General features: G+C 55.9%; 2 protein-coding genes across 2 annotated transcripts in view; one reads left to right on the forward strand and one right to left on the reverse strand.

Annotated features, from left to right (window-relative positions):
• COX6B1 (cytochrome c oxidase subunit 6B1) overlaps positions 1-20,436 on the forward strand; it is a 215,377-nt gene that overhangs the window by 16,144 nt on the left and 178,797 nt on the right. The gene's annotated exons all lie outside the window — the stretch shown is intronic.
• Positions 3,511-14,795, reverse strand: FSCN1 (fascin actin-bundling protein 1). The gene is made up of 8 exons (XM_078867232.1): positions 14,509-14,795; positions 13,086-13,284; positions 11,512-11,790; positions 8,674-8,830; positions 7,612-7,768; positions 5,646-5,767; positions 4,702-4,872; positions 3,511-3,713 (listed from the first exon to the last, which is right to left on the reverse strand). Exons 1-8 carry the CDS (start codon positions 14,793-14,795, stop codon positions 3,511-3,513), a joined length of 1,575 nt encoding a protein of 524 aa, XP_078723358.1.

Raw genomic sequence — 20,436 nt, forward strand, 5'->3', positions numbered from 1 at the left:
AGTTACAATACACATTTTTTTGAAAAATAGATTTCGACGGGAACCATTCTGGCGATAGAATCGACTCTGAAAATATTGGGAATGTGGGTCTCCCGGTTCGGGGAGAAGGCCCTACTCACCTCGCCCCCACACTCTCCCCCGATCCCTTCTGGCCTCCACTGTGAACCGAGAGTACAGATTTATACTTTCAGCGCGCGTGCGGATATCATGTAAGGAAGTTGTTCAGGAAGCGCGTGAATGTCGTGCGCTCGCGTCGCGGGTCACGTTGACGAGATGTTAACTCCCTCGCCCGGTAGGCACGAGGTCGTGGGTTCGCTTCCGACCCTGACGCCTGACTCTACATTTGGAGTTTGCGTGTCTCTCTCACCCCGTGGTCGCGTGGATGTTTTTCTCCGGGACCTCCGGTTTTTCTCCTCCACACTTAGAAACGTGCGCTTAAGAGTGTCTGGCCGCTGTACATGTCCACATGATAAGCCACTCATCAATTGTGGCCAGGTCGCTTGTGAAAAAATCGCTACACAGCTCAGTGAGCCTTTCCTGATAAAATACAACGTTTAGTCGAGTAAGTTTACATCCGCAAGGCCGCCCTGGTTAATACTGCTGACGTGTGTCATTAACCATTGATTACTCTGCGCGCCGACCGCTCTACACTGAGCGGTATGGCCCGTGATGTCATGGGGAGCAGAGAAGGGCATGCCTGTACTGGCGTCGAGGTCCCAATATTTGGCTATCATTTGAAAAATTACTTACATTTTATATATTTGATTAAAACTATTTGCTTCATTGGGAAACGCATTGCAATCGTCGCTTCCCTTCTGTGAAAAAAAAACTATCAGGACCCTCATGAAAACGAGTCTTGAGACACCACTGAGGCTTTATTGAGTAAACAAACGTAATAATAAAATCATCTATATGATATGTAGAAGGACCATTGCCCGAAACGTCGCCTATTATATATATTTTATTTCCCTATTAAGGCCACGGTGTTATTGACTTATCTGTCGAGTTCTTAATAAAAATCATTGCCACATTCTCCTCTTCACCTTCATTAACACATTCCGTGGCTTCTTTGACCTCCGTGCGTGACACAATCGTGAGTGGTGTCGTCACGTTTCAGCAGTCTCCCCGACGATTCCATCAATTTTCGCGAGTCGATTAATCGATTATTATGACACTGCGTGGAATGTTGCGGCCTCTCGCGGTCCTTGGGGGTCACGTGTACACACGTGACATACAACACATGACGAATTGAAAACAAAACCTTGGTTCTTACAACACACGATTCGATCATTTCAAATCATCGATTATCATCAAACATCATCCCGCGTAGTCGGGGTCAAAAGAAATCCGCGGAAGCTGGAACCATGTACACACGTATGTAGCGCTTTGGTCGATCTACTGCTGGGTGAGGAGGGTTGGATTAGGGTGGGGGCGGGAGGTGAATTATGAACCATACTTCCCCCCTCTGGTCAATGCGGATTGGCGAATGCTCGTCAATGCGGGAGCATAGCCGTTGGAGCACAGTACAGTACAACAATACAATCATTGCGAATTGCCCACAACGCACAACCTATAGCGCCTCGTGTGCGTGGCGGTCACCTATCCATCGAGCTGTCCCAGGCTTAAGCCTGCTTAGCTTAACTCCGAGCTCGGAAGATAATCGGACGCCCTGCGGCTGTTGAGGTTCAAGGCTCTAGAATTTTTTTGTTTTTTCTGACGAGACATTATTTGCAACAAAAACTCAATTAGAAGTCAACGTCGCAGGTGACGCGCTCGTCCCCGATGATGAACCCTGAGCTCGAACCCAAGTCGAGCGCACGCACTGAAGCCGGCGCGGTGAAGTATGGCCAAACGAATCGCGCGATTCGACAAGACGCGGGGGAACCTCCCATCGAGCGGTTGCATTCACGCACAATTGGCTGAAACACGATTTATAATAATAATAGTAGGTTTTTACCCTTTTAACTGGTACAAAACTGACAAAGGTGTCAGTTTTGTACCAGTTAAAAGGGTAAAAACCTACTATTATATTTTGCCACTGGTAAAAGAGATCTCATAGTGTAAACGATTTATAATTTGAATGTATCTCATCAACATCGTTCACATTTTTAGTACATATATTTCATCACTCCAGAGCTGGCACGCATGTTTCATTGCGACTGTGCTTTTTGATTAACATTTGGAATGCCGCACCATCAGCCGTCGGTGGACCTCGGAAAGACGTTTCGCCGTCGAACCCTTGAGCAGTTTGACGAGGAGAGATGCCCGAATGGCGTTTCGCGACCGCTACAAGTAAACATTCGCAGGCAGGTCTCGCGGGCCCCCCCCCCCCCCAGAGTCGTCCACGACCTTTGCCTTTCGAGGAAATCCGGAACTTCCAACAATGTCGCTAGACCCCCCCCCCCTGCCCCTCCCCTGCCCCCCCCCCCGCATCGATGTTCCATCGTGGAACTGAAGTCGCTGACTCGGCAGTTCCCGCGCCACGCCGAGTGACTGCACGGACGTGAGGGGGGGGGGGTAGGGAGCGGTGGCGCAGCGGTTGGCGCAGCGCGGCACTGCGCCGGCCGCTGCGAGCCAGGCCGCCCAACTTCCATTTCGCTTGGGCCCCCCCCCCCACCTAGGTCGACTCAGCCTCAAATCATGCGATGCGTGAATGTCGCCACCGTGGTGAGGCGAATGCGGCCCCGGGGGTGCGAGCCGACAGCACTTGCCCCAACAGCCTGTTGAAGGCTACACGGGGGATCTTTGTCTGCACGCTGCGTATGTGTCGCCCGATCTCGTCCGACCTCGTAAGCTAAGCGGGGTTGACCCTTCTTAGCGCTTGGAGGGGCTAACCACGCCCGTGCCGAACATTGGACACGTGCAGGGGGGAGTCGTGGGCAGTAGAGGGCAGAGCAGCAACCTCCATTGCTGTTCTGCATTCCTCCCACCTGAACTGGCGTGGTGAAGTATGGCCAAATGACCATCACGGCCCGCAAGGCGTGCGGAGGCCCTCATCCAGCAGTGGATTGACTAAAGGGTCGTGCATGTGTGTGTAGCGTGTGTTTGGGACAATGGGGGAGCGGTGGTGTAGCGGTCAGCGCGCTGCGCTAAGAACCTGGTGGCCCAAGTTTGATTCCCGCTCACGGGAATCAAACTTGGGGGAGGAGGCAGCTGGGGGTGGGGGGGGCAGGTAGGGGTGGGGTAAGGGAGGCAGGTAGGGGTGGGGGAGGGGGGCAGGTGGGGGTGGGGTAGGGGGGCAGGTGGGGGTGGGGTAGGGGGGCATGTGGGGGTGGGGGGCAGGTGGGGGTAGGGGTGGGGTAAGGGGGGCAGGTAGGGGTGGGGGAGGGGGGGCAGGTGGGGGTGGAGTGGGGTAGGGGGGGCATGTGGGGGTGGGGGGCAGGTAGGGGTGGGGGTAGGGGTGGGGTAAGGGGGGCAGGTAGGGGTGGGGGAGGGGGGCAGGTGGGGGAGGGAGGGGGGGGTGGGGGGTGGGCACATGGGGGTGGGGGGGGAGGCGAGGGGGGGAGGGGGTCAATACTCCCACAGAGAATCGGCGTCCACGGAGTCTGCGTCAGCCCGCACGCCCCCGGCCTGGTCGCCTCGCACGAGGCGCCCGTTGGGGGCTCTGATCGCCACGCGGCTGTAGCCGACGAACTCCAAATAGAAGTCCGTGGGCTCATCCCCGCACACCGCCACGTCCAGCTCGCTCAGCGCCCAGTAGCGCTGGTTTTGACCTGGGGGGGGGCGGGGCAGGGGGGGTGACGAGGGAAGGGGGCAGGGGGATGAGGTGGTGGGTTTAGCTGCAGGGGGCTTCAAAAAGTGGTGAACGCTTTATACATGGGACTGTCGTTTTTAATGGAAACAAAAAAGGGATAATGCACTGTAAGATGATAACGATTTAATAGTTTTCGCTTCCTTCGGTAAAGTCAGGTCGATTGAAAAAATAAAAGTTCAACAAACTACGACGTGTTTTTTTCTTCCGCCTGATGACGATCGCTTGTGTTGCGATCGAAACGTCGTAGTTTGTATTCAATTTACTTTAATTTTTTCTATTTACGTGGCTTTACCGAAAGAAACAAAGAATATGAATTCCTGCAGTCACGAAAGTTTGAAGTCTCCAGAGCCCGGTGGCACATTTCTCGTAGCGTCGTTGCGAATTCTCAGAAGTGTTCACATTTATTTTATGTTTTGGGCAATGGCCCTTATTTATAGACCATTAATCCTCAAGATCACGCTGGTCGTGGCGATGGTGGTGGTTGGTATGGTTATGACAGCGGTGGTGGTGGTGGTGGTGGTGATAATAGTGGTAGTGATGATGATAGTGGTGGTGGTTGTGATGATGATCATGATGATAGCGACGAAGATCATACTAGTGGCGACGATAATACTGATGATAATAGTGGTGATGATGACATTGGTGCTGGTTGCGATGATGATAGCGGTGGTGATGATAGTGGTGGTGCTGGTGGTGATGATGATAGTGGTGGTGGTGATGATGATAGTGGTGGTGATGATGATAGTGGTGGTGATGATGATAGTGGTGATGATGATAGTGATGATGATGATAGTGGTGGTGATGATGATGATGATAGTGGTGGTGATGATTATGATAGTGGTGGTGGCGATGATGATAGCGGTGATGATGATGATGATGATAGTGGTGCTGATGGCGATGATAACAGCGGTGATAGCTACTGCTGCCGCCGCCGCTGCTGCTCCCACCCTGGATGGCGTATGCGCCGTTGCGGTAGTGCAGGCGGAAGGTCTGGTAGGAGGAGCGGTTGGCGTGCAGAGTGGGCGCGTCGCCGCGGTGCGCGTTCATGAAGCCGTGCTCGCCACGCAGCACGAGGATGGGGCGGTTCACCAGGCGCAGCATGAACAGCTCCGCCTCGCCTGCACGGCCACGCCGTGGGGGGGGAGGGAAGGGGGGCAGGAGGAGACGCGTCGCTCAGAGTGAGCCCACGTCTGGCTCGTTCGGCCCGCTGCGTCGCTCCCGAATGAGACGACGCACACAAAGATAAAAATCTCCCCTACAGCCTTAACAGATCGTTGTGCCCGGAAAAAAACAGGCACGCTACGGGGATGGTTGGCCAGCACCACGCCCGGCCGCCTTTGTTTCCCACAACAGCAACCGCCGCTCGCCACGAAGCAGCGGTGACGTGGTGCTCGTGCCAGCCTATGTGCACTTTGAGAAGCGTCGATCACAGGAGGTCACGGGACAGAACCCCCCGCACCAGGTGTCATGGGTTGGCCGACGGAGACGACCGGCAAGATGCACACCCAGCTGCGCCCCCAAAGTAAAAGACAAATATCCCCCGTATAGCCTTAACAGACCGTAGGGGCAAGTGCTGTTAGCGAGCACCTATAAAGGCTGGCACGGCACACGAGGGGGTGGGTGGCCAACACCACGCCCGGCCGCCTTTGTCTCCCTAGCAGCGATGTTTACACACCGCACCAGGTACTCATTTGAGGCTGAGTCGACCTAGGGGAGGCCCAGGACTCGGTTCAGATAATCGTCACCTTGGTGTTGGTGGCCGTGAGCGGGAATCGAACCCGAGTCGCCGGGCTCGTAGCGTATAACCGCTACACTACCGCTCCCCCCACACACACACACGCTCACACACACACACGCTCACACACACACACGGTCACACTGACACACGCACCCACGGTGTCGCTGGAGGCGGAGAGGCGACCGTTCTTCTTGGTCGTCACGTACTTCCCGTTCTGCGCTTTGACCGCGATCTGCTTCCCGCGCCACTCAACGTCGAAGAAGCAGCTGTCCCCTCTGCCACGTGACACGCACACGGAGTGCACACGCACAGTACACACATGCGGCACACACACAGTACACACACGTACACCACACACGCACAGTACACACACGCACACCACACACGCACAGTACACACACGCACACCACACCCGCACAGTACATACATGCGACACACACACAGTACACACGCACACCACACACGCACAGTACACACACGCACACCACACACGCACAGTACACACATGCGGCACACACACAGTACACACACGCACACCACACACGCACAGTACACACACACACAGAAACCACACACCACACACATACACACCACACACACCACACACACACCACACATACACCACACACACACAGAAACCACACATACACACATCACACACACACCAAACACCCCACACAAACACCACACACGCACACACATACACACACCACACACTCACACACACCGCACCCAATAGCCGGAAAAGCTGTTGGGGCGAGTGTTATCAGCAAGCAACAAAGCCCGGCCGCCTTTATCTTCCCAGTATCCCTGTTTCGCGTGAGCGCCTCCATCGCCCCCCCACCTCCACCACCCAGGCAGATGGCCTTGCCCCCTTAATCTGCGCTAATCTAATCTGAGGGTCCGGACTACGCCCCATTCGTGCGCGCCGATTTACAATCGCCTGCGGTCGACCTCACGTGAACCCCTTAAACTCGCCACGTTCGGGACATTCGGGGAAGACGTCTCGGCTCGTGATCATCACCAACGTCGCGATCATCATCATCATCGTAGTCGGCGTCGTCAACCATGATCAGTCCACCGCTGGATGAAAGCCTCCCCCCTCCCCGCCACAGAGAGTAATCGATTAAACTCGATTGTCTACGCGCGCCGTGGCATGCATCCAAGGAGATGAGTGGCCGTGATCATTGCTCACTTCTGGCAGAACGTAAATCCTTTGCTGGCAGTCACGAGCACTGCGATGATTAATTAGCTCGGCCACCTGAGTTGCATTCCCGGACGAGGTGAACGTCCGTGGCGACTGAGATTCGAACCGATTTCTGAATGTCCCCCCCCTCCCCCCACCACTTTCACATATAAATCGCACTGACCAAGGTGGTGAAGTATGGTCAAACGACCACCCACCACCCCGGTAATGATTTACATTTTTAGCCGATATCTAATCTAATGTTTTAGTCATGTAGAGCGCTTACCACTCAAGGTTTAAAATGTGGTGACATCGACACAGACCGCTCAGAGACAACGCAATCGAGCATAGTTCCTAAAAGTCGTAAAGATCCTCACGACTCAGAGAGGACCGCCGACGGAGTTTGAACTCTGATCGTTGGTGGAGGTGGGGGAGAGAGGCGATGGCGAGAGCAGGAGGAGGAGGAGGAAACTGCCTTTAAGGAGGTGTATCGAAGGTGAAGAACGAGGACGGGGAGGAGGGAGGCTGGTGGGGAGAGAGGTGGACGGAAAATTTGGCCCCAAAAAAAATCCCAAATGCGTGACCCTCTTGGAAAAGTCTTCATGGACTCAACGAGGCTTTTCAGCGTGTGGTCATCATAATAATAATCATCATTAAGATTTCGATTTAAAGCTTTCGTGACTGCAGGGATTCATCTTCTTAGTTCTTTCGGTAAAGTCACGTAGAAGGGAAATAATAAAATAATAAAAATACAACATAATAAAATAAAACATATTTTATTTGATTATTTCCCTTCTACGTGACTTTACCGAAAGAGCCAAGAAGATGACATCATAAAGATCATCATAATAGACGTGACCCAATGGCCTAGTGACCCAGTGACCTTTCCCTGCCCCACCCCATCCCGCCTTCCCCGGTGGGGCCGGCACCCACTTGTCGGAGGTGGAGGCCTGGATGCTGCCGTTGTTGACCAGGGCCCAGTAGTGGCTGCCGCACGTACGGAACGCGACTCGCGAGCTCCCGCGGTCGATCTCCATCTGGAACGTCTCCGTGTCCGTCTCTTCGTCTTGGTTCGCGGACACGTCCATCGCTGCGCGCACGGGAACGCGCGCGCACGCACAGGCACACGCGCACGAGAACACACGCACACGGGAACGCGCACAAAGACAAATGACAAGCTGTCGGGACAAGTGCTGTTCGCGAGTAGCACCTATGAAGAAGCCCGCACGGCACATGCCGGGGTGGGTGGCCAACACCACGCATGGCCGCCTTTGTCTCTCCCAGCGGCGATGTTTACACAACGCACTGGGAACATATTTAAGGGGAGGCCCAGGACCGGTTCAAGTATTCGTCTCGGGTGATAGCCGGGAATCGAACTCAGGTCGCTGGGTTCATAGCACAATACATTAATCACTACAGCACCGCTGCTCATATCGGTATGATGATGATGGTGATGCTATTGGAATTTTTTTTTGTTATATTTGGTAAAAAATATTTAATCTGGAAACGCCTTTGAAATGTAACGTCTCGTGTCGATTGGCATACATAGCCAACACGTGGTTACACGTGTACACACATTTTAAATATTTCACTTAGACACCATTCTGCATGTATACAATGGTGGGGTTGAGTATATTGGTGGTGGCGATGATGCTGATGATGGTGGTGATGATGATGATGATGCTGCTGATTATGGTGATAATGCGCCTAATGCTGCTGCTGCTCATGATGACGCCACTGCTGCTGCACATGCTGCTATTGCTTATAATGCAACTAATGCTGCTAATGTTACGAATGCTACTGCTGATGCCACTGATGCTAATGCTGCTAATACAACTGCTGATGCTGCTAATACTGCTACTGATGATAATGACGCCGCGGCCGCTGCTGCTTATGCTGTCGCTGTTAAAGCTCCTGCTGCTGCTGATGACGACACTGATGACGACACCGATGACGCTGCCGTTGCAACTGTGACGACACTCGCGGCTCACGCACTCTGCCGCACGCTGAGCATGCGCCCGTTGCACGCGAGCAGCACGAACTGGGGCTGGCTGTCCTCGAGCATGAAGAGTTCGTCCTTGCCGGGCCGCGTGCTCGGCTTCCTCCCCGCTCGCAGCACCCCCGCGGGGCCCATCGCGCCCAGGTAGTGACCCTGAGTCGGTCACAAGGTCAGGGTTATCGTGTGTCTGTGTGTGTGTGTCAGTGTGTGTCTGTGTGTGTCTGTGTGTGTGTCTGTGTGTCAGTATATGTGTGTGTCAGTATGTGTGTGTCTGTGTGTGTGTCAGTGTGTGTCTGTGTGTGTGTGTCTGTGTATGTGTGTTTATGTGCGTGTGTGTGTCTGTGTGTGTGTCAGTGTGTGTCTGTGTGTGTGTGTCTGTGTATGTGTGTTTATGTGCGTGTGTGTGTCAGTGTGTGTGCGGTAGTGTAGCAGTTAGTGCGCTGCGCTATGAACCCGGCGACACGGATTCGATTCCCACTCAGGGCCAACACTCAGTGACGATTGTCTGAACCGGTCGTGGGCCTATTCTAGGTCGACTCAGCCTTAAATTAGTACCCGGTGCGATGTGTAAACATCGCCACTAGAGAGACATATGCGGCCGAGCGTGGTGCTGGCCACCCACCCCCTCGTGTGCCACAGTTCCGACCTTCATAGGTGCTCGCTAACAACACTTGCCCCAGCAGTCTGTTGAAGGCTATACGGGGGATCTTTGTCTTTTGGATGTGCAACAACGAAGTCAAAGATATTTCAGCCGCGTTACAAAGAAAGCCAGGCCACCGTGGTTATGCGGTCATTTCATATCTAGGCCGGCCCTCAGTGTGGATTATCAGCGTAAGGCACTACCACTACAACCTATGTACGAGGTACATTCATTCATAATATTTCTTTATTATTATTGGGATCCGACCCCAGCGGCCCCCTCCCCCATCCTTCCCCCCTCCCTCCTTCCCCGCGCTATCCAATTCACTCCTCTTCATAACCCGGCATCTGCCCCCATCCCCCCACCGCCCTCACGCCATATTTATCATTTCAATAGACGTCATTAAAGGGCATGGTAAAATAAGCAATTAAATGTAATTCAATTCCTGGAAAGTCATGAAGATGCTTGAGTCAATCTCGCCCGCTGCTGCTGCTGCTGCTGACGCGGAGACTCCCAGGAACGGAGTTTGAACCCTGGCAGGGCGAGCCAGGGACAGGGGTCGGTGTGGGAGCAGTGCAAGGGCGATGAGGCCCCTGGACGAAGTGAAAGACGCAGAGGGAGGAAGGGGTGGAGGAGGGTAGAGGTGGAAGGGAATCGGCAGAACGTCCCAATGGATGGGGGAGGATGGGGGAGGGGGGTCGCGGGGGGGAAGACGCCCTCCCCCTAAGGGTCGTGCACAAATTACAGAGACAAAGATCCCCCGTATAGCCTTAATAGACAGAGAGACCCATAGAGATACATAGAGACCCGTGGAGATACACCGAAGACGAGCCACAGTCGTGCGACCCAACACTATGGATTCATCTGCTGAACATGTGTCCATAAGCAAGCCAGAGCTATACGTAGATGTACACATAGACAAACTGAGATATGTCGAGACTCATAGATGTACATTGAGACACAGAGAGATACATTAACGACAAACCACAGCAGTGTGATTGTGACCACACAACCCAAACTATGGACCCATAGAGTAGACACATAGACATACGTAGAGATCTATAGAAACCCATAGAGCTACAGAGAGACCCAGAGAGACGCATAGGCGTACATTAAAGACAAGCCACAGGAGTGCGACTGTAGCCATTCAACCCAAGCTATGGACCCACACAGTGAACCCACTGCGGGCTGCGTTCTCGCTCTGCTGAAGCCCTCTCGTCGTGACCAGCAGCAGACTTAGACATTGGCACCGACCTCACGAGCAGTATTGCTGCAGTGACACGCATGAATAAGCACACTCACAACTTCGCAATTACCCACGAAGGCAAAGGTCCCCCGTATAACTTTCACATATTGTAGGAGCAAGTGCTGTTAGCGAGAAGCACATATAAATGCCGGCACGGCACACGAGGGGGTGGGTGGCCAGCACCACACACACCAATACCAACACCCCCGCAATTCGCCACGAAGTGACGGTGACGTCAACCACGGCGCCTGTGCCAGGCCAGGTGCACCGTGAGGCCACGTGAAGTGTCGAAGGCTCAATGACAGGTCTCGGGACAGACCCAGGTGCCATTGGTTGACTGACTAAGATGACTGGCAGATGCACCACCCGTGCCACCTCGCTGCATTTTAGCCGCCGGGCATTCTGCGCGTCGCTCCTCCGCCCTCCGTTGTTGCTGGAGGGCGAGACTGCCTCCAACTGCCCAGCGGCGTCCTTCACGAGCCTCCTCCACAGAGGCCGATCTTGACAGCGCTGGTACCGGTCTTTGGCAAGTCCACTCAGCTCCACACCTTGCCGTACCGCATCAGCTCCATCTCTTCTCGAGCCTGTTTAGTGTCCATTCAGCCCCCTCTATCCGTCCAAACAGAAACTGCTTGGACATGCGGTGGGTAAGCACGCGAGCTGCTACATGACCCAGCCAACGCAGCCTTGCCTGCCGGGGGAGCTCACTGATGGGAATTTGTCCACTCAAAGACAAAGATCCCCCGCATAGCCTGAAAGACTGTTGTGGCAAGTGCTGCTGTAAGCGAGCAGCACCTATGAAGGCCGGCACAATACACGGCCGCCTTTGTTTCCCTCGTGGCGAACTAGGGGCGGTTCAGATAATCGTCACTGGTGTTGGTCGTGAGAGCGGTGTGCTGCACTGTGTGTACGTGTGTGTGTACACACCCACACACACACCACACACACCTGATGATCACGGAAGGCTAGCCTGCCCCCCTTGAACTCGATGACGTACGCCGTGCCCGGTTCGGCCTCGGCCACGAGGACTCCGTCGCTGCGCAGGAGGCGCGCGTCGCACGCCTTGAGGCTGTAGGCGCCCCCCGGGTTGAACTCGAGCACCACGAGGGAGTCGACGCCCCAGGGGATGGCGCTGTCCGCCAGCAGCTCGTCGCGAGCCGCGGGGGTCGCGGGGGTCGGCGTGGAGAGACGCACGTAGCGCTTCCGGCCCACGCAGTACATGCTCACCTGCCGGGGGGGGGGGGCGGGGGGGGGCGGGGGGGGCATGTACATCGGAGGCGCGCGGGACGCGGTGACGATTTGGACACGAAAGAAGATGTTCTGAAGAAATTAGTTTTTCGATTTTTGTAGGTGTTTTTTTTACTTTTATCGCGCCGTGCGTAGCCAACCGTGTTGATTGGAGGCGCGGGGGAAGAATAACGATTTAAGCACAAAAAAATCTGTTCTAAAGAAATTAGTTTTTCGATTTATGTAGGTATATTGAACTTCTTTTGCGCCGTACGTAGCCGACCGTGCTAATGGGAGGTGCGAGGAAGGACAATACACAAAACACAAGAAGCAGTTCTCAAGAAATTAGCTCGTCAATCTAGATTATCTAAAAGTGCACAGCTCCGGTGGCTTCCTAATATCAGAATGAAGAGCGTTCCAGACGGCCGCATCATCAACATCACCACCATAACCAGCATCATTAATTTGTTACGCCGAACTTTTTTCGCACCGTACATAGCCAACCGTGCTAATCGGAGGTGCGAGGGAAGGACAACAAACTAACACACAAAAATCAGTTCCAATGAGATGAGTTTATCAATCTCGATGATCTAAAAGTGCACGGTTCCCAGTGCCTTCCTCATATCAGACGGTCGCAGAAGCGCATCTGAAAGCGCGCCATGCGGTGATCGCCCTTGTTCAAGGTGTAATGTTTTGCGAGGATGCCACCTCGATGATGAGATGAGCATTGTAAGACATCGATGCTCACTTAATATTTAACAGCCCTGAGCCACTTGTGGAAATTCCACATTTGTACGGCGGGGGTCAAGTACATCCACATACACCCACTGTTGACTTTCACCCTCCCCACCCCCAACCCTAAGGTGGGGGGTTACGTATTGTATCCACCCCAGAGGAAAGATGTGCTGTGTCAACCAGGATGTGAACTCATAACCTTCGGAATGCGAGCCGCTCCCTCTGCCGCTTGAGCCACCCGTCCGAATGATGAATCGTCTGATGATGATAATGATCACAATAATGCTGCTACTGATGATGATCATCATCATTGTGGTGATTATTATCATTATAATGTGGCTACTGATGCTTGGTAGACAAATGACGATAACTGATGAAAATGCTGCTGCTGTTGCTTCCTGACGAATCTTCTGCTGCTGATGATCATGATGACCTCCTCCCCTGCCCCTCCTCCTTCAACCACCACCACCAACGATGCGAGCCACCCGCCCGCCCGCCACCAGCGCTGGAATTTATTTCCGACAATCGAAGCCGCCCCACGAACGCCACTATCCGCTCACCTGTGGGTGCATGGCCAGGTGCACGGCCCACAGCTCGTTGGGGCCCAGAGTCTGAGCCCAGCACTCGAGCGGCTCCGAGTCGCTGGCGGTCTGCGGGGCCAGGCCCCCAGCCACCGAGGCGCACCCGAGCCCCAGGTAGCGGCCATAGCGCTCCGACTGCAGAGCCCATCGGCCGTCGGCTTGGGGGAACACGAAGAACCTTGGGGGGGAGGGGGGCGGGGTGTGGGGGGGCACATTGTGGGGGGCAAGGTAGGGAGACAAGGCAGGTGGGGGGGGGAGCGTTCACTATTATTATTTTACCAGGTAAGGCCCCACTGAGCTGTACAGCTCTGTTTCAGAAGCGACCTGGCTCTCGCAAATGATCGCAAACGAACATAATCACGTGGAAATGTATAGCAGCAGCCAAACACTCTAAACGCGTTGTTGTTGTTGTTGTTGATTGTAAATGTGGAGGGAAAGCCGTGGAGAGCCGGGAGAAAATGCCACGCGACCACGGGGAGAGGGACACGCAAACTCCAAATATACAACAGGCGTCAAGGTCGGAATCGAATCCACGACCTCCTGCATACCAGGCGAGGTAGTTAACATCTCGTCACCGCGGCGCTCTGGGTTGCAGGGGATACGAACCGTACGATTATCGTGGCTGTAGCATCGTATGGCGTGCCGCCGTGCTAGCTTAGTGTGGCACAAGCAGGGTCCTGGCGAGGGCTCGCGTGAGTCACGGACACCACGGTGGGACATCGTGAGCCATTGTCATCAGCTACAGCGCCACCGCCACCATCACCACCATCATCACCATCATCACGACGGTCACATGCCGTGACAGCTCAGCTGCAATCGCCCTGGGCCCATCTCCCTGCCCGAAGCCACGAACCATACCCACACCGCCCACACTCACCCCCATCACCTATCCCCATAACCCACCCCCATCACCTGTGCCCATCACCCATCCCCATCACCTGTGTCCATCACCCATCACCCACCCCCATGACCTATCCCCATCACACACTCCATCACCTATCCCCATCACCCACCCGATCACCTGTGCACATAACCCATCCCCCATCACCGATGTCCATCACCGATCGCCCACCCCCATTACCTATCTCCATCACACACGCCCATCAGCTATCCCCATCACCCACTCCATCACCTGTGCCCATCACCCATCCCGCATGACCTCTGCCCATCACCCATCACCTACCCCCATCACCTGTGCCAATCACCCATCACCCACCCCATCAGCTATCCCCATCACCAACTCCATCACCTGTGCCCATCACCCATCCCGCATGACCTCTGCCCATCACACCATCACCCACTCCATCACCTGTGCCCATCACCCATCCCCCATCACCTGCACCCATCGCTGCCACACCCCCCCCCCCACCTTCCCACATCACACGCACGAGTGTCCGCGCACCTGCACTCGGGCCCAGGTTTGTCGCAGTCGGCCGACACCTTCCCGCTCTTGTCGGCGCTCAGGAAGCGCCCCAGGTGGCTCCTGAGCAGCACGGGGGCCGCGTCCGCTCCGGCCCCGGCGGCCGCGGCCTCCGGGCAGGCCGCCTCCTCCTGGAGGGCCCACACCTGCTTGCGCTTGAGGCTCTGGCCCGCCACGTTCACCGTGAAGCCGAACGGCTCCGCCGTCAGGTAGCGGCCCGACTCCGTGACGAGGCCGAAGTGGACATTGAGTAGCTCCGGGGCGGCCATGATGCCCGACTCTGGAGGGGTGGTGGTGGTGGTGGTGAGGGAGGATGTGGGTGAGTAGATGAGTGACTTCTGTTTGGCCAGTGGGGCTAAAACGGGCGCGGCACGGGCTAGAGAAGGGATGGCGCGGATGCGGTATTGAAGGATGTGGAGCTGAGCGGACTTGCCGATGACCGGTACCGGTGGTGTCAAGATTGGTTTCTGTGGAGGAGGAGACTCGTGATGGACGCGGCTGGGCAGTTGGAGGCAGTCGCCCTTCTGACAACAACGGAGGGCAGAGGAGCGACGCTCACAACAACGAGCGGAGCGCAGGGCGCATAAAACGCAGCGAGGTGGCACAGTGGGGAGCACAGCTGGTGCGTCTGCCAGTCATCTTAGTCAGTAAACCCAAGGCATCTGGGTCTGTCCCGTGACCTATAAACGACCCTTCGACGCTTCACATGGTCTCTCCTAGGTCGACTCAACCTTAAACGAGAACCTGCTGAGGAGTGTATTGAACACGAGGTCGTGCCGTCCTTCGTAGGTGCTCGCTAACAGCACTTTTCCCAGCAATCTGTTCAAGGCTATACGGGGAATCTTTATCTCTGTACTGCGCGCGCGTGTGTGTTTGGACAGCGTGTGTGTGTCGTGTATGTGTGCAGTGCAGCGTTTAGAGCGCTGCGCTACAAACCCGGCGACCCAAGTTCGATTCCCGCTCACGGCCAACACCAGTAGCGATTAATCTTAATCTGAACCGGTCCTGAGACTCGCCTAGGTCGACTCAGCCTCAAATGAGTACCTGGTGCGGTGTGTAAAAACATCGCCACCGGTGCCGGCCACCCACCCCTCGAGTGTCGTGCTGGTCTCAATAGGTTTCTTCTCACAGCACTTGCCCCAACAGTCCGTGAAGGCTATACGGGGGACTCTTTGTCTTTGTGTTACGTACGCGTGTGCGTGTACGCGTGCGTGTGTAAAGCGCACGTACCGTATCGACTGCTCTCGAAGGCTCACGCGTGGGCCCCTCGCCGCTGTCCCCCTGCGCGCGACGCGAACGGAGCCGCGAATTCGCTCGAGATGACAAATCTAGGTCACTCGGTGACCACCGTTCCGTGAGCCGAGCGCGCTCGATTCAATCGTCAAATGATCCCCGTCGCCTCCACCACCACCACACACCTACCCGGCGACCTCCTGCTGCTTCTGCTGCTGCTGCAGCCGGTTACTTATTAGCCGGAGATAACTCGCGGCGCCCAGATATTTATATCAGAGAACCCGCACGGGCCCGGCTGTAAAGAAACGGGTGCGACACTTTCAGCCCTCAACCACGGAGAGCTGCGACCAGAGACTTTATCCCCCCACTTTTGACCCCCCCCACCTCCCCCCCCCTCCTCCCCTCCCACCCCCCCCCCCCACCTCCCCCCCTCCCACCCCCCCCACCTCCCCCCACCTCCCCCCCTCCCCCCCTCCTCCCCTCCCACCCCCCCCCCTCCCCCCCTCCTCCCCTCCCACCCCCCCCTGTCAACCGCGCACCTCAACGTCAGCTCCCTTCCACCTGCGTCCCCCCCCCGCCCCCCAACCACCGTTGAGCAGTGACCGATGGAGGTGGGAGGGGCGGGGCGGGCGGGAGGACCTGGAGGAGGATGGAGCAGGGAGAGAGACAGGGCGGGTGACAGTCGGTGGAGGGGGGGATGTTCGAGGTGGGGGGGGTGAGGGGGGTGAGGCCTGGAGGGGGGGGTGAGATCTGGAGGGGGGGGGGGGCAGGTGTGCGGAGGGCCGCTCAGGCGCGCGTGCGTCTCCGAATATCCACGCGGCTGTCCACGTGTATCCGCATATATCCTGGGCACACACGCACCAAGATAAACAACCCCCCGGTGGAGCCTGCATAAGCTATCGGGGGCAAGTGCTGCTGCATATTACAACCGGCACGGCACACACGCACAGGTGCACGAAGGATACGACGCGGGTCTGCATGCACGCACGTCCATAAAGACGTGAGGACAAAGATCCTCCCCGTATAGCCTTGACAGACTTTCGGGTCTTTTAGCGAGTAGCACCCACGATGGCTGACGCGACAGACGGGAGGGTGGGGGGGTGTGGCCAGCACCGCGCCCGGCCGCCTTTGTCTCCCCGGCTCTGACGTGTAATGCACCAGGTGCTCGGAGGCCCAGAACCGGATCAAATATTCGTCACCGTTATTGGCCGTGGGCGCAAATCGAGCTCGGGTCGCTAATCACACTGCACCGCCAACACAACAACCACCCACTCACTCACATGCAAAGACAAAGGCGTCCCGTATAGCCTGAATAGACTGTTGGGGCAAGTGCTGTTTGCGAGCGCACCTATGAAGGCCACAACGGCACACGACGGGGTGGCTGGCCAGCACCACGCCAGACCGCCTTTGTCTCCCGACGGGCGATGTTTCCACACCGCACCAGGTACTCATTAGAGGCTGAGTCGACCTAGGAGAGTCCCAGGACCGGTTCAGATAATCGCCACTGGCGTTGCTGGCCGTGAGCGGGGATCGAACTCGGGCCTTTGGGTTCGCAGTGCAGCGCGCTAACCGCTACACTACACCGCTCGCTCACTCAACTTGACCTGCAAACGACGGACATACTTCTGGGAACGTATCATCCTCCGGGTAATCAGCCGTCTCGTGCAAGCGTCATCCACGGCGGGGTTTCGGCCTTAATGCATTTGCAGCGACCGAGTTTTCGCCCCTTGCAACTCGCAGCATCGAGGCCAGGTTCCAGAAGGAATCCCAAAACCGGCACGACCCTTTTGTAGAACTGTCGTCCCTTCTACGTGACTTTACCGAAAGAACCAAGAAGATGTCGTCGGCCTTAAGGCACGGTCCGGATTCGAGGCCTGGTGATGAATCTGGCGAATGATCATCGCGTCCCTCGAATGGTGACTAACTACGCCCGCTGTGGACAAATGGACGACACATGCTGAGCATGTTGAGCACGTGTCCATTTGGGTGTCAAAGTCAGCCCGCCAGGGTTCCTCAACAGCGCAGCGCTCAAAGAGCCCGTGTGGAGGTCACGCGGGGACGCGCTCACCACTGAGTGGGGCGGTGGGCGGTGGAGGGGGTCACGCAAAAGGTCAACGGCGCGGAGAATGGGGGACAGTGGATTGGGTGGGACACCCCAATGGTCAGACACATTTTCCGGGAAAGAGGACAGCAGGAGAGAGGGTTTAAAAGGAGTCGCGAGAGAAGATCATAGAGAGGAGAGGAAGGGGAGATGGCGTGAAAAAGTCGTAAGACGACGACTCGTGGCTCCGAGGAAGAAACCGCTGGTCGTCAACAACAACATCAACAACATCAATAACAACAACAACAAAGACAAAGATCCCCCAGTATAGCCTTAAGAGACTGTTGGGGCAAGTGCTGTTAGCGAGCACCCATGAAGGCCGGCACGGCACACGAAGGAATGGGTGGCCAAACACCACGCCCGGCCGCCTTTGTCTCCCCAGTGGTGATGTTTACACACCAGAAACAGGTACTTATTAGAGGCTGAGTCGACGTAGGGGAGGCCCAGGACCGGTTCAGTTCATCGTCACTGGCGTTGGCGGGAATCGAACTCGGGTCGCCGGGTTCGTAGCGCAGCGCGCTAACTGCTGCACCACCACTCCCAACAACACAAACAACAACAAAGATGTTCGTGCCCTACAGGCGTTTGGTGTTGGTGTTGTTGTTGGTGTTGATGTTGGTATTGATGTTGGTGTTGTTGTTGATGTTGGTGTTGTTGTTGATGTTGGTGTTGGTGTTGATGTTGGTGTTGATGTTGGTGTTGTTGTTGATGTTGGTGTTGGTGTTGATGTTGGTGTTGTTGTTGATGTTGGTGTTGATGTTGGTGTTGATGTTGGTGTTGATGTTGGTGATGATGTTGATGTTGGTGTTGATGTTGATGTTGGTGTTGATGTTGATGTTGGTGTTGATGTTGGTGTTGATGTTGGTGATGATGGTGTTGATCGGAACAAGAAAGAGGTCCCTTGGCAGGACGACTCGCGTGGTGGATTACCACGTGACTCGCGTGGTGGACTACCACGTGACTCGCGTGGTGGATTACCACGTGACTCACGTGGTGGACACGCCACCGCCCGCACGAGCCAACGACGTCCCGAACGTAATGATCGCGTGGCGGTGACGTCTCCGCGGCGCTTGTGCCAGGCTAGGTGCACTTTGAGCCAACGGAGTCGCGCACATTTGCAGACGCAGGCGAACTTTCGCACTGCCAGCGCAAGCGCGCAGCCTTCAATGTCGAATTCGAGCTGTCGGTCTCTCCGCCGACATGAGCCATTGACCGAGGCGAGCATCAGCGGCGAGTGATATCGTATACATTGGACAGCACCTCTCCTAGGTCAACTCAGCCCGAAACGAGTACGCACTTAAACGAGCCTCCGGTGTTTTGTGCAAACGTCGACTCACGCGTCTTGTCGCGAGCGAGTCATTTGAGTGTTTGTGTGTACGCGAGAGTGATTTTCTGTTTTGAAATGAAACAATGAAACAACGAAACAACGCGCGCACGCTGCGCGCGCTCTCGCCCCGACGACAAATAGACTCTCGTGTTTGATGTCGCTTAATTGCGAGCGAACAATCGCCCAGAGAGATAATTCATGTTTGTCCGTCATCTCGCCATCGCGTCATCTCGTTATGTCATTCTTCTACACACACACACGACAGACGCGCCTCCTGCCCCGTGGTGAGCGGTGGCGCTTCGCTTAGCGCACTTGCGTCACGAAGCCCGGACCGCCTGTGTTTGATTCCAAGGCCAGGGGCTTGAACGTCGAGTGGGGCGTGATACCAGAGCTTGTCCAGGGTCTCTCCTAGATCGGCTCAGCCTTAAACGACTGCCTCGCGTTGTTTTGTGTGTGTGTGTGCAAACATCAGTATCCTATCCTGGGCAGACGAATGCGAGCGTGCGTGTCACTGGCCACCTTTAATCCAGACCTCGTGCGCCCGTGGCCGGCTTCAAGAGGTGCTCGCACTTGCACCAACAGTCTACGGGGGGTGGGGGGATCCTTGTCTCTTGATGCGATGCGGCGGACTGAATCTGTCCCGAAGCGCAGACGAAATGCGATGAGGATTCGCCACTTCTGGGGACGCCAACGGTGCTGGAGGGACGTCAACAGCGGTGACCCGATGGAGAAACTCGCCCCTTGCCACAAGAATGTCTAATTTTAATCCAGGATTAATAAATAACCCTGCCGGTGCATCACCGCTGCCAGGTCCGCCAACCGTCTCCGAAGTAGAGCGCACATCTCGTCGCACAACAGGAGCTCGCAACTTCTCGCGGTGCGACAAACCAAAAAGTTCCTAGATGGATGTCGGTGATGGGGCAGCTGTGCTGGGGGGCTCGGTGGTGGTGGTGTGGGGGGAAGGTGTCGTGGTCGTAACGCGACCCCCCCCCCCACACCCCTCCCCAGCTGCGTGACATCCTAACAAATGTATCTCCCTGAAGGTGACAAGGCGACAATTGTCCACCCAAGACAATTGTCGCCTTGTCCGCGTGTCGTGCGCTCGCCTCAAGCGGCTGTTTGCGAGGCGCGTGCACGCGGAGGGCTCCGGTGACGAGCGGAGGGTGGGGGGGCAGAGGGGGGGGGGGTGCACGCACGCGCGTGCACCCCCACCCCCACCCCGAGGTGGGAGAGGGGGGAGGGATTGAGG

Source organism: Lampetra fluviatilis, chromosome 23, assembly GCF_964198595.1.
Source record: "Lampetra fluviatilis chromosome 23, kcLamFluv1.1, whole genome shotgun sequence".
Taxonomy (NCBI): domain Eukaryota; kingdom Metazoa; phylum Chordata; class Hyperoartia; order Petromyzontiformes; family Petromyzontidae; genus Lampetra; species Lampetra fluviatilis.